The sequence below is a fragment of the Scyliorhinus canicula genome, chromosome 11 (assembly GCF_902713615.1).
Source record: "Scyliorhinus canicula chromosome 11, sScyCan1.1, whole genome shotgun sequence".
Taxonomy (NCBI): Eukaryota; Metazoa; Chordata; class Chondrichthyes; order Carcharhiniformes; family Scyliorhinidae; genus Scyliorhinus; species Scyliorhinus canicula.
In genome coordinates, this window is record NC_052156.1 from 97,754,042 (window position 1) to 97,767,873 (window position 13,832).

Here is a 13,832-nt window from a genome sequence, read left to right on the forward strand (position 1 = left end):
CACCTGTCAAGTTTATCCACTTGGGTTCTGAACATTTTGAAACATTTTACTCCAATTATCGAGACTGGAAATTATTCCAAACATTTATCAAATCCTACATTGAAATAGTTGATAATGAGCAGTGATTATTGTGCAAGTAACTGCTGTTCCAATCCTGTAATATCCATAAATAGCAATGAAGTCAGTGATAGGGAAATGTTGGCAGGGACACTCGGAGAGCACCTGCCTCAAAATTTATGTTTCACTAGTTGATAATTAACCCATCTATGTTTAACCACAACACCACCACCGTAGCAAACAATTTGGATTTTTTAGCACCTTAAACATACATGGTCAGGATGACATTAAGGATAGAGAACGGTTGACTGGATATAATGTCTGAACCTAACGCTGTGTTGGACCAGCACTCTGTTGAAAATGAATAGTATTTCAAATGAAATAAAGACATTATAATGACTTAAAGCAAAAATAAAAAGGAGACTGTCAAATAGAATGGGCCAGATAACAAACACAGGCAGTGAGGGTCAATGGCAAAATAAGAAGTCTCCCATTTATTTTATTTGTAGATTCACATTACAGATAATCTGGTTTTACCTTTATCTCCTCAGCAGCTTTTTTTTCTTCTTCATTCAATTCCACGGCGACGTTGTCACCAGAAGAGAAATATTTGGAGGCAGGAATCATTTTCCCATCTTCAAACTGAAGGTTCCGAACGGTAAACTGCAAAAAACAATAAACATCACCTATTTAATTTAGAAAGCATGCATGGCACCAGAAGATTCAAATAACTCCACAACATTCAGAATGCACTGCCACTCCACAATACAAGGCCTGTGCTGCATTACCAATGCCAAGACCAATTCAAAGGCAATGAGCAATTCATGCCTCAGATTCGGACCCAGGAGGCTGGCTTTACAAAGATGATCCAGTTGAATGTGTAGTGCTCAGCAAATATCTGTCAGTCTCCATAAGTCCTCTGAAATCAACTGTTAAGAATGGACAGTCAATACAATACACTGTGACACCGTGTAGAATGGACAGTGAGTATGATACACTGACTGGAAATCCCTTAGGGCTACGGGTCTAGATGGTGAGGAATTTGTTAAGTGTGTCCAAGGTTTTTAGGAACAATAGGTTGGTAGTCCGACTAGAGAGGGGGCTATAATGGACATAGTACTAGGGAATGAGCCCGACCAGGTCATCAACGTTGTAGTGGGAGAACATGTGGCAAACAGTGACCACAATTCCGTAAGCTTTAGGATACTCATGGAAAAGGACGAGTGTTGTCCTAGAGTTACGGTGCTAAATTGGGGGAAGGTTAACTACTACCAGATTAGGCAGGATTTGGAGGCTGCTGTTTGGGAGAGGTTGTTTGAGGGTATATGCACATTTGGCATGTGGGAGTCTTTTAAGGAGCAGTTGATGGGAGTGCAAGACAGCCATGTGCAAGTAAAAAGGAAGGAGCAACGGCAGGATTCGGGAATGATGGATGACCAGGGAAATTGATAATCTTGTCAAAAAGAAAAAAGATGCATAAGTGAGGTACAAGCAACTAAAAACAGATAAAGTACTTGAGGAATACAAGGAAAGTAGAACGAGCTCAAGCAGAGAGTTAGGAGGGCAAAAAGGGGTCGAGTGAGGAAGTGGTAGGTGTGTTAAAAAGCATTAAGGTAGACAAGTTCCCGGGCCAGATGGCATCTATCCCAGATTACTGAGGGAGGCAAGAGATGAAATCGCTGGGCCTCTGACAGAAATGTTTTGTGTCCTTGTTGGCCACAGGTGAGATCCCAGAGAATTGGAGGTTAGCCAATGTTGTCCCATTATTGAAGAATGGTAGCGTGGATAACCCGGGTAAATATAGGCCAGTGAGCTTGACGTCAGTGATAGCGAAATTGTTGGAAAAGATTCTCAGAGATAGGATCTATGCACATTTGGAAGGGAATGGTCTTATCAGCGACAGACAGCATGGTTTTTACAAGGGAAGTCATGTCTCACTAATTTGATTGAATTGTTTGAGGAGGTGACATAAACGATTGATGAGGGAAGGGCTGTAGATGTTGTCTACATGGACTTTAGTAAAGCATTTGATTAGGTCCCTCATGGCAGACTGGTGCAAAAGTGACCCCTGATCACATGGGTTCAGGGGTGAAGTAGCTGGATGGATCCAGAACTGGCTTGGCCAGTGGAAGGGTGTTTTTCCGAATGGAGGTCTGCACTAGTGGTGTTCCGCAGGGACCAGTTAGAACATAGAACATAGAACAGTACAGCACAGAACAGGCCCTTCGGCCCTCGATGTTGTGCCGAGCAATGATCACCCTACTCAAACCCACGTATCCACCCTATACCATACAACCCCCCCTTAACCTTACTTTTTAGGACACTACGGGCAATTTAGCATGGCCAATCCACCTAACCCGCACATCTTTGGACATCTCCGGAGCACCCGGAGGAAACCCACGCACACACGGGGAGGACGTGCAGACTCCACACAGACAGTGACCCAGCCGGGAATCGAACCTGGGACCCTGGAGCTGTGAAGCATTTATGCTAACCACCATGCTACCGTGCTGCCCAACAGTTCTGAGACCTCTGCTCTTTGTAATATATACAAATGACTTGGAAGAAAACGTAGCTGGTCTGATTAGCAAGTCTGCGGATGATACTAAGATTGCAGGAGTTGTGGATAGTGATGAAGATGATCAGAGAATACAGCGGGATATAGATAGGCTGCAAATTTGGGCAGAGAAATGGCAGATGGAATTTAACCCGGACAAATGCGAGGTGGTGCATTTTGGTTGATCCAAATCAGGTGGGAGCTATAAAATAAATGGCAGAACCATCAGGGGCACAGAGACACAGAGAGATCTGGGCATGAGGTGCACAAATCGTTAAAAGTGGCAACACAGGTGGAAATGGTGGGAAAGAGAGCATATGGCATGCTTGCCTTCATAGGACGGGGTATGGAGTATAAAAGCTCAACAATGATGTTGCAATTATATAGTAAGAAGTCTTACAAGACCAGGTTAAAGTCCAACAGGTTTGTTTCAAACACTAGGTATGGGAACACTGCTCCTTCCTCAGGGGAATGAAGAGGTATGTTCCAGAAACATATATATAGACAAAGTCAAAGATGCAAGACAATGCTTTGACTGCGAGCATTTGCAGGTAATTAAGTCTTTACAGATCCAGAGATAGGGGTAATACCAGGTTAAAGAGGTGTGAATTGTCTCAAGCCAGGACAGTTGGTAGAATTTTGCAAGCCCAGGCTAGATGGTGGAGGATGAATGTAATGCGACATGAATCCAAGGTCCCGGTTGAGGCCGTACTCATGTGTGTGGAACTTGGCTGTAAGTTTCTGCTCGGCGATTTTGCGTTGTCGCGCATCCTGAAGGCCGCCTTGGAGAATGCTTACCCGGAGATCAGAGGCTGAATGCCCTTGACTGCTGAAGTCTTCCCCGACTGGAAGGGAACATTCCTGCCCGGTGATTGTCGCGCGATGTCCGTTCATCCGTTGTCGCAGCGTCTGCATGGTCTCGCCAATGTACCATGCTTCGGGACATCCTTTCCTGCAGCATATGAGGCAGACAGCGTTGGCCAAGTCGCACGAGTATGTACCTCGTACCTGGTGGGTGGTGTTCTCACGTGTAATGGTGGTACCCATGTCGATGATCTTGCAGAGATTGCCATGTCAGGGTTGTGTGGTGCCGTGGTCGCTGTTCTGAAGGCTGCAAGCCCAGTTTGCTGCAAACAATGGTTTGTTTGAGGTTGCGCAGTTGTTTGAAGGCAAGTAGTGGGAGTGTGGGGATGACCTTGGCAAGATGTTCATCTTCATCGATGGCTGCGAAGATGATGTCGTAGTTTCCCCACTCCGGGGACGTCCCGAAGCATGGTACTTGGCGAGACCATGCAGACGCTGCGACAACGGATGAACGGACATTGTGCGACAATCGTCAAGCAGGAATGTTCCCTTCCAGTCGGGGAACACTTCAGCAATCAAGGGCTGATCTCCGGGTAAGCGTTCTCCATGGTGGCCTTCAGGACGCGCGACAACACAAAATCGCCGAGCAGAAATTTATAGCCAAGTTCTGCAGACGAGTACGGCCTCAACCGGGACCTTGGATTCATGTCGCATTACATTCATCCCCCACCATCTGGCCTGGGCTTGCAAAATCCTACCAACTGTCCTGGCTTGAGACAATTCACACCTCATTAACCTGGGGTTACCCCAAACTCTGGATCTGTACAGACTTAATTACCTGCAAATGCTCGCATTCAAATCATTGTTTTGCATCTTTGACTTTGTCTATAGATATGTTTCTGGAACATACCTCTTCATTCCCCTGTGGAAAGAGCAGTGCTCCGAAATTTAGTGTTTGAAACAAACCTGTTGGACTGTAACCTGGTGTTGTAAGACTACTGTGCTCACCCCAGTCCAACGCCGGCATCACAATTATATCGAACGTTGGTTAGGCCACATTTGGAATACTGTGTCCAATTCTGGTCAGCGCACTATCAGAAGGATGTGGAAGCTTTGGAGAGAGTACAGAAAAGGTTTACCAGGATGTTGCCTGGTATGGAGGGTATTAGCTATGAGGAGAGATATAGATATAGAGATATAGATATAGAGAAATACAGCACAGAACAGGCCCTTCGGCCCACGATGTTGCGCCGAACTTTTGTCCTAGGTTAATCATAGAATTTTGGACAATTTTTCATGGCCAATCCACCCAACCTGCACATCTTTGGACTGTGGGAGGAAACCGGAGTACCCGGAGGAAACCCACGCAGTCACGGGGAGGATGTGCAGACTCCACACAGACAGTGACCCAAGTCGAAATCGAACTTGGGACCCTGGAGCTGTGAAGCAATTGTGCTATCCACAATGCTACCGTGCTGCCCTTAAGAAGTTAACCTACACTCCCTTATTCTACCCTAATCCAAGTACCTACCCAATAGCCGCTTGAAGGTCCATAAATTTTCCGACTCAACTACTACCACAGGCAGTGCATTCCATGCCCCAACTACTCTCTGGGTAAAGAACCTACCTCTGACATCCCCTCTATATCTTCCACCATTTATCTTAAATTTATGTCCCCTTGTAATGGTGTGTTCCACCCAGGGAAAAAGTCTCTGACTGTCTACTCTATCTATTCCCCTGATCATCTTATAAACCTCTATCAAGTCGTCCCTCATCCTTCTCCGTTCTAATGAGAAAAGGCCTAGCACCCTCAACCTTTCCTCGTATGACCTACTCTCCATTCCAGGCAACATCCTGGTAAATCTCCTTTGCACCTTTTCCAAAGCTTCCACATCCTTCCTAAAATGAGGTGACCAGAACTGCACACAGTACTCCAAATGTGGCCTGACTAAGGTTTTGTACAGCTGCATCATCACCTCACGGCTCTTAAATTCAATCCCTCTGCTAATGAACGCTAGCACACCATAGGCCTTCTTCACAGCTCTATCCACTTGAGTGGCAACTTTCAAAGAACTATGAACATAGACCCCAAGATCTCTCTGCTCCTCCACATTGCCAAGAACCCTACCGTTAACCCTGTATTCCGCATTCAGATTTGTCCTTCCAAAATGGACAACCTCACACTTGTCAGGGTTAAACTCCATCTGCCACTTCTCAGCCCAGCTCTGCATTCTATCTATGTCTCTTTGAAGCCGACAAAAGCCCTCCTCACTATCCACAACTCCACCAATCTTCGTATCATCTGCAAATTTACTGACCCACCCTTCAACTCCCTCATCCAAGTCGTTAATGAAAATCACAAACAGCAGAGGACCCAGAACTGATCCCTGCGGTACGCCACTGATAACTGGGCTCCAGGCTGAATATTTGCCATCCACCACAACTCTCTGTCTTCTATCGGTTAGCCAGTTTGTTATCCAACTGGCCAAATTTCCCACTATCCCATGCCTCCTTACTTTCTGCATAAGCCTACCATGGGGAACCTTATCAAATGCCTTACTAAAATCCATGTACACTACATCCACTGCTTTACCTTCATCCACATGCTTGGTCACCTCCTCAAAGAATTCAATAAGACTTGTAAGGCAAGACCTACCCCTCACAAATCCGTGCTGACTATCCCTAATCAAGCAGAGATTGAATAAACTGGGATTGTTCTCCCTGGAGAGACGGAGGCTGAGGGGCGACCCGATAGAAGTTTATAAAATTATTAGGGGTATAGATAGGGTGAACAGTTGGAGGCTTTTTCCCAGGGCGGAAATGACAATTACAAGGAGGCACAGGTTCAAGGTGAGGGGGGAAAGGTTCAGTGGAGATGTGCGGGGGAATGTTTTTACACAGAGGGTGGTGGTGGCCTGGAATGCACTGCCAAGTGAGGTGGTTGAGGCAGATACGTTAGCTACCTTTACCTCTTATCTGAATAGGCACATGAACAGATGGGGTATAGAAGGATACAGGCGGTTGGTCTAGACAGGACACGTGATCGGCGCAGGCTTAGAGGGCCGAAGGGCTTGTTCTTTGTTCTCTGTGATACTGTGAAGAATGGACAGTGGGTTTGATACACTGTGACACTGTGTAGATTTGACAGTAAATATGATACACTGTGACACTGTAGAATGGACAGTGGGTATGATACAGTGTGACACTGTGTAGAATGGACAGTGGGTATGATACACTGTGACACTGTAGAATGGACAGTGGGTATGATACACTGTGACACTGTGTAGAATGGACAGTGGGTATGATACACTATGACACTAGAATGGACAGTGGGTATGATATACTGTGACACTGTAGAATGGACAGTGGGTATGATACACTGTGACACTGTAGAATGGACAGTGGGTATGATACACTGTGACACTGTTGAATGGACAGTGGGTATGATACACTATGACACTGTTGAATGGACAGTGGGTATGATACACTGTGACACTGTAGAATGGACAGTGGGTATGATACACTGTGACACTGTAGAATGGACAGTGGGTATGATACACTGTGACACTGTAGAATGGACAGTGGGTATGGCACACTGTGACACTGTAGAATGGACAGTGGGTATGATACACTGTGACACTGTAGAATGGACAGTGGGTATGATACACTGTGACACTGTAGAATGGACAGTGGGTATGATACACTGTGACACTGTTGAATGGACAGTGGGTATGATACACTGTGACACTGTTGAATGGACAGTGGGTATGATACACTGTGACACTGCTGAATGGACAGTAGGTATGATACAATGTGACACTGTAGAATGGACAGTGGGTATGATACACTGTGACACTGTTGAATGGACAGTGGGTATGATACACTGTGACACTGTAGAATGGACAGTGGGTATGATACACTGTGACACTGTAGAATGGACAGTGGGTATGATACACTGTGACATTGAATTACCACTGACAACGGAAACAAAAGCAGAGAAAACAAAGTTATTTGATTAAAATTGAGTGATTCTTGGATTTGGAGTGGCTTCATTCAGCAAGAACTCCATGTATTTCCAGATGCTTGTTGTTTCTATCTTTACATATTTTCAAACGTTAGTAAAACCTTGCTGAGACAAATATTTTGGCTGGGACCTGTTACTTTCATTACCTTTAAATCTATTTAATGGAATGAACAAACTTACATTAGTTTTTCATCAGTGCTTTTACTGTGAGACTTGACTTGGTGAAATTAATACTTCCCCATAATGGTCAGCAGAATTTCACAAGTCTCAGATTTAGAAGGAAAATCATCCCATGATCATGGCACATCTGTGTAAGTCTTACCATTTTTCCATCATTGCCAAAGAGGACCAGTCCTTTGCTGGTTACCAGGCCAGGCTTGCTGGCACCATTGATCTCCAATGGCTGGCCTGATGGCATTGCGTCTTTATACATAGATGAACCATACAAAGTGACTGCCTGAAATGGGTAAGAAACAATGCACAAACTGTTAATTGATGCATTGCAGACCAAGTAAACTGTCAAGCATGCAAAAAGTGAACACTGAACAGTCTTCAGATAAAAATAAATTCAGCAGCAATCAAACATTATCCATTTTTAAATTGTTTTATAATGTATTCATAGCAATTGTGATCACTGGACCCAAGATTCCAGATCATGTCTGGTGGAGCTTTCTTTGCCTTTGATCTCCCACCTGGTTTCTTGGTAGATACGCAGCCAAACTATTAGTGCACAGACAAGATTTAACATTACATTTTACAAATATGAGCCCAAAGAACATGCTGATATTTCTTGGTGTTCCAGCCTCTGACAATACCAAGACGAGTTGTGGATCACTGATGGAGGAGGTCGTGAATACAACTCATTAACTACCAGTTACTTTTCCCTCTCAATATTCTACAGCAAAGAGGCGAGTGGAGTTCACCATTCCAAGCAAGGATTGCTTACTTGCAAAGATAGGACTGGGACCAAATATCATGGAAGTGCTTCAGGCACAAGGATTTCACAAGGAAATGAAGGTTTTAGGCTCCAGTTTCCCATGTTGATTTTTATTTATGTTTTATTTATTTAACATTTTTATCTACTTCACAAATACCAGGCACAGTAAAGCATAGTCTCTTGATTCAATGTTTTTAAATAAAAAGCACCTCATCTGCACTCTCCTTCATCAGGGTAACTTGTTTCATGTTTTGGTCAAATTACATTTTTATAATATGGGTTTCTGGGAATTTGCTCAGCTTTCTGGGATCAAATTACATAATTTAGTGTCAACTTTTCCATTAAAAATATCAATTAGGGCTAATGGCCTCATTCAGAAGTGAAGTATATGAACAAATTAATTTGGAACAGGAGGAGGCCATTCAGCCCCTCGAGCCTGGACCAACATTCATTGGCTGATCTGATTGTGGCCTCAACCCCACATTTCCATCTATATCCAATAACCTTAGACTCCCTTGTTGGTCAATCTTTTCATCTCTGTCTTAAAAATATTCAATGACTTCCAGTGTAGTATGAGTAGTTGCACATTTGGTAGATTTTGTTGGTCCTTCTCCACTCACATGGGGGGCCTTTTTGAGTACAAAATGTGTGTGAGTACCCAGTGAAGGTAATATTCTTATAATGAGATTGGTGTATGGGTCAGGGGATGAGGAGTGCCCCGAGAAAGAGAGAGGACAGTTTTTGTGGTGCACCACAGGTTAAGATGGCGGAGGGTAAGGGGGCGTAGCAATGCCCACCCAGTGGCCAACAGAGCAGCTGGTGGAGTTTTTAAATAACAAATTACAACAGCAGAGGCAAGAGGTCCCGGAGGACCTGGCTAAAGTGGCAGAGCCGGCCAGGGCAGCTATTGAGAGAGCGGAACATGGGGGAGGTGCGGGACCAGCGCCCGCTTTGGCGTCTGAACGTGGGGTTGTTGGCTGATGAGGAGGTGTGTAGGAGGGTCCGGGGATGTATTGAGAGGTACTTCAAGGCCAATGATACTGGGGAGGTCCGGGTGGGGATGGTGTAGGAGGCTCTGAAGGCAGTGATTAGGGGGGAGCTGATTTCCATCTGAGCCCATAGGGAGAGGGGGGAGAGGAGGGAGAGGGAGAGACTGGTGGAGGAGCTGCTGAGTGCAGATAGGAGGTATGCGGAGGCCCCGGAGGAGGGATTGTTAGGGGAGCGGCGTAGCCTGCAGGCTAAGTTTGATTTACTGACCACCAGAAAGGCGGAGACACAGTGGAGGAAGGCGCAGGGAGCGGTCTACGAATATGGAGAGAAGGCGAGCAGGATGCTGGCGCATCAGCTCCGCAAGCGGGATGCGGCTAGGGAGATTGGTGGAGTGAAGGATAGGGGTGGGAATGTGGTGCGGAAGGGGGTAGAGGTCAATGAGGTCTTCATGAACTTCTACAGGGAACTGTACCGGTCGGAGCCGCCGGTGGTGGTGGTTGGGGGGGGGGGGGGGGGGGATGGAGAGCTTTTTGAACAGGCTGCGATTTCCAAGGGTGCAGGAGGAGCAGGTGGAGGGACTGGGGGCGCCGATCGAGTTGGAGGAGCTGGTTAGAGGGATTGGCCACATGCAGTCGGGGAAGGCGCCGGGACCGGATGGGTTCCTGGTTGAATTTTATAAAAAATATGCGGACCTGTTGGGCCCCCTGCTGGTTCGGACCTTTAACGAGGCATGGGAGGGGGGAGTTTTGCCCCCGACGATGTCACGGGCGCTGATTTCCCTGATCCTGAAGCGAGATAAGGACCCCCTGCAGTGTGGATCATATAGGCCAATTTCACTGTTGAACATGGATGCCAAGTTGCTGGCGAAGATCTTGGCCACTAGAATAGAGGACTGTGTGCCGGGGGTGATACATGAAGATCAGACGGGTTTTGTCAAGGGGAGGCAGCTGAACACTAACGTGCGAAGGCTGCTAAATGTGATAATGATGCCGGCGGCAGAAGGAGAGGCGGAGATTGTGGTGGCATTAGATGCGGAGAAGGCCTTTGATAGGGTTGAGTGAGGGTACTTGTGGGAGGTGTTAGAGAGGTTCGGGTTTGGGGAGGGGTTTATTAAATGGGTGAGGTTGCTGTACGAGGCCCCGATGGCGAGTGTAGCGACAAATGGGAGGAGGTCCGAGTACTTCAGGCTCTACCGTGGGATGAGGCAGGGGTGCCCCCTGTCCCCCTTGCTTTTTGCGTTGGCAATTGAGCCTCTGGCCATGGCGCTAAGGGAGTCAGGGAGGTGGAGGGGTCTGGTGTGGGGTGGGGAGGAGCACCGAGTGTCACTTCATGCAGACGACTTGTTGCTGTATGTAGCAGACCCGGTGGGGGGAATGCCGGAGGTGATGGAGATTCTTGCTGAGTTTGGGAGTTTCTCGGGCTACAAGTTGAACCTGGGCAAGAGCGAGCTGTTTGTTGTACACCCGGGTGATCAGGAGGAGGGGATTGGTAGGCTCCCACTAAAAAGGGCAGTGGGGAGTTTTAGGTACCTGGGGGTTCAGGTGGCTAGGAGTTGGGGGACTTTGCATAAGCTTAATTTTACTAGGTTGGTGGAGCAGATGGAGGAGGAGTTTAAAAGGTGGGACATGCTGCCGCTGTCGTTGGCGGGTAGAGTACAGTCCATTAAAATGACGGTGCTCCCGAGGTTTTTGTTTTTGTTCCAGTGCCTCCCCATTCTTATTCCGAGGGCCTTTTTCAGGAGGGTGAACAGCAGCATCACGGGATTTGTTTGGGCGCACGGGACTCCGAGGGTGAGGAGGGTCTTTTTGGAGCGGGGCAGGGATAGAGGGGGGCTGGCGCTGCCCAACCTCTCTGGGTACTATTGGGCGGCTAATGTCCCGATGGTACGCAAGTGGGTAATGGATGGGGAGGGGGCAGCATGGAAACAGATGGAGATGGCATCCTGTGGAGGCACGAGTCTGAAGGCACTGGTAACGGCGCCATTGCCACTCCCTCCAACAAGGTACACTACAAGCCCGGTGGTGGCGGCTACCCTCAAGATTTGGGGGCAGTGGAGGCGACACAGAGGGGAAGTGGGGGGCTCGGTGGAGGCCCCGCTGCAGGGGAACCACCGGTTTGTCCCAGGGAACATTGATGGCGGGTTCCTGGGGTGGCACAGGGCGGGCATAAGGAAGTTGGGAGACCTGTTCATTGACGGGAGGTTTGCGAGCCTGGGTGAGCTGGAGGAGAAGTTTGAGCTGCCCCAGGGGAATATGTTCAGGTACCTTCAGGTCAAAGCGTAGCTAGGCGGCAGGTGGAGGGGTTCCCTTAGCTGCCCCCGCAGGGGGTAAGGGATAGGGTGCTTTCGGGGGTGTGGGTCGGGGATGGGAAGGTGTCTGACATCTACCAGGTGATGCGGGAGGTGGAGGAGGCGTCGGTAGAGGAGCTGAAGGCTAAGTGGGAGATGGAGCTGGGGGAGCAGATTGAGGAGGGAACATGGGCGAACGCCCTGGAGAGGGTGAACTCCTCCTCTTCATGTGCGAGGCTTAGCCTCATCCAGTTCAAGGTACTGCACAGGGCTCATATGTCCAGGACAAGGATGAGCAGGTTTTTTGGGGGTGAGGACAGGTGCATTAGGTGTTCGGGGAGCCCAGCGAACCATGGCCATATGTTTTGGGCATGCCCGGCACTGGGGGAATTCTGGCAGGGGGTGGCGAGGACGGTGTCGAGGTTGGTAGGGTCCAGGGTCAAGCCAGGCTGGGGACTCGCGATATTTGGGGTTGGGGTGGAGCCGGGAGTGCAGGAGCCGAAAGAGGCCAGTGTTTTGGGCCTTTGCGTCCCTAGTAGCCTGGCGGAGGATCTTGTTGCAATGGAAAGATGCGAGACCCCCAAGCGTGGAGACCTGGATTAATGACATGGCGGGATTCATTAAGCTGGAGAAGGTCAAATTCGCCCTGAGGGGGTCGGTACAAGGGTTCTTTAAGCAGTGGCAGCCTTTCCTCGACTTTCTGGCTCAACGATAGAAACTAGGTCAGCAGCAGCGGCAACCCGGGGGGAAGGGGTTTCAGGGGGGTATTGTTTATGTTAATTTAATTTATTTTGTTGTTCATCGGGTTTGCGGGGGGTGGGGGGGGGGGCTCGTTATATGCATTGTTACGGGTCCGGGGGTGTTTATTATTGTTATTATTATTGTTTTGTTGTTATACATTTTTCAAAAATTTCAATAACAATTTTTTTTTTAAAAAAAGAGAGCGCGGAACAGAGACTGGAGGTGCAGAGTTCGGCGCTCCAGAAGGTGGAGGAGTCGGCGGTGGACCATGAGGACCAGTTAGCCTCGTTGGGCGCAGAGATTGTGCTCATGGCTGAGGGCCAGAAACAGCTGCGGGAGAAGGTGGAGGACCTGGAGAATCATTCCACGAGGCAAATTTCCAGATTGTAGGGTTGCCTGAAGGGACTGAGGGAACGCAGGCCACCAAAGTATGTGGCAAATATTTTCAAGACGTTGGTGGAGGAGGGTGTCTTTGAACGCCCTCACGAGGTGGATTGAACACACAGGGCTTTTGAGGAGGAGGCCGATGGCAAGGGAGCAGCCGAGTACATTGTGGCGCAGCTGCATCATTTTCTGGACAAAGAGAGGATTGTGCGGTGGATGAAGGAGACAAGAGAATGTACCTGGGAAGGGAACGTGATGCACATCTACCGGTACGGAATTGGCCAAGCGGTGAGCTGGGTTCAATAGGTCAAGACGGCCCTCTACAAGAGAGGAGTTGTATCCTGCTCGTCGGTGGGTCACGCACCAGAATCTGGAATTTTATTTTGATATGCCGGAGGAGACAAGTAAATTTATTAGAGACCATGGACTGGGAAACTTGGGAGGATACTGAACTTTGCAGGTGCCAGTATGGGGAATGTGGGTGTGTATGCAAGGTGGATTGCTGTATTTGCTATGCCTAGGTGTGGATTGGGTAAGTGTGTTCAACTGTTCTTGAGGAATTGCGGGTGAAGATTGTCCCTTACTGCCACACTCTGATTATCATTACTTTTATTGCCACCTCACGGATTTACCTTGGCCTCGGGCTCTAGTTTACCGCATCTTTTTATTCCTCACTCCCTCTATTTAGTTTAAATCCCTATCTGCCACCCTAGCTATACGACTCACCAGAACACTGGTCCCAGCACATTTCAGGTGACGATCACCCCAACAGTACAGCTCCCACTTTCCCCAGTACTGTTGCCAGAGGCCCATGAGTTGAAACACAGTTACCCCACATCAATTTCTGAGCCACACATTCAACTCACGAATCTAATTTAATCTATGTCAATTTGCTCGTAGAGATTATTACCTTTGAGGTTCTACTTTTTAATTCAGACTTTAGCTAAATAATTCCCAAACTGAACCTCATTCCTAGTCCTAAATGTATCAATGGTAGCTACATGGACCATGTCTACTCAATCTTCCCTCTCCCATGACAATTTCCTCTCCA

At 47.8% G+C, this 13,832-nt stretch overlaps 1 protein-coding gene across 1 annotated transcript in view; it reads right to left on the reverse strand.

Moving 5' to 3' along the window:
- Window positions 1–13,832, reverse strand: part of LOC119973215 (mitochondrial 10-formyltetrahydrofolate dehydrogenase-like) — a 265,097-nt gene that overhangs the window by 134,897 nt on the left and 116,368 nt on the right. The window contains 2 exon segments of the mRNA XM_038810876.1: window positions 595–720; window positions 7,765–7,899. Coding sequence (XP_038666804.1) covers window positions 595–720; window positions 7,765–7,899 — 261 coding nt within the window.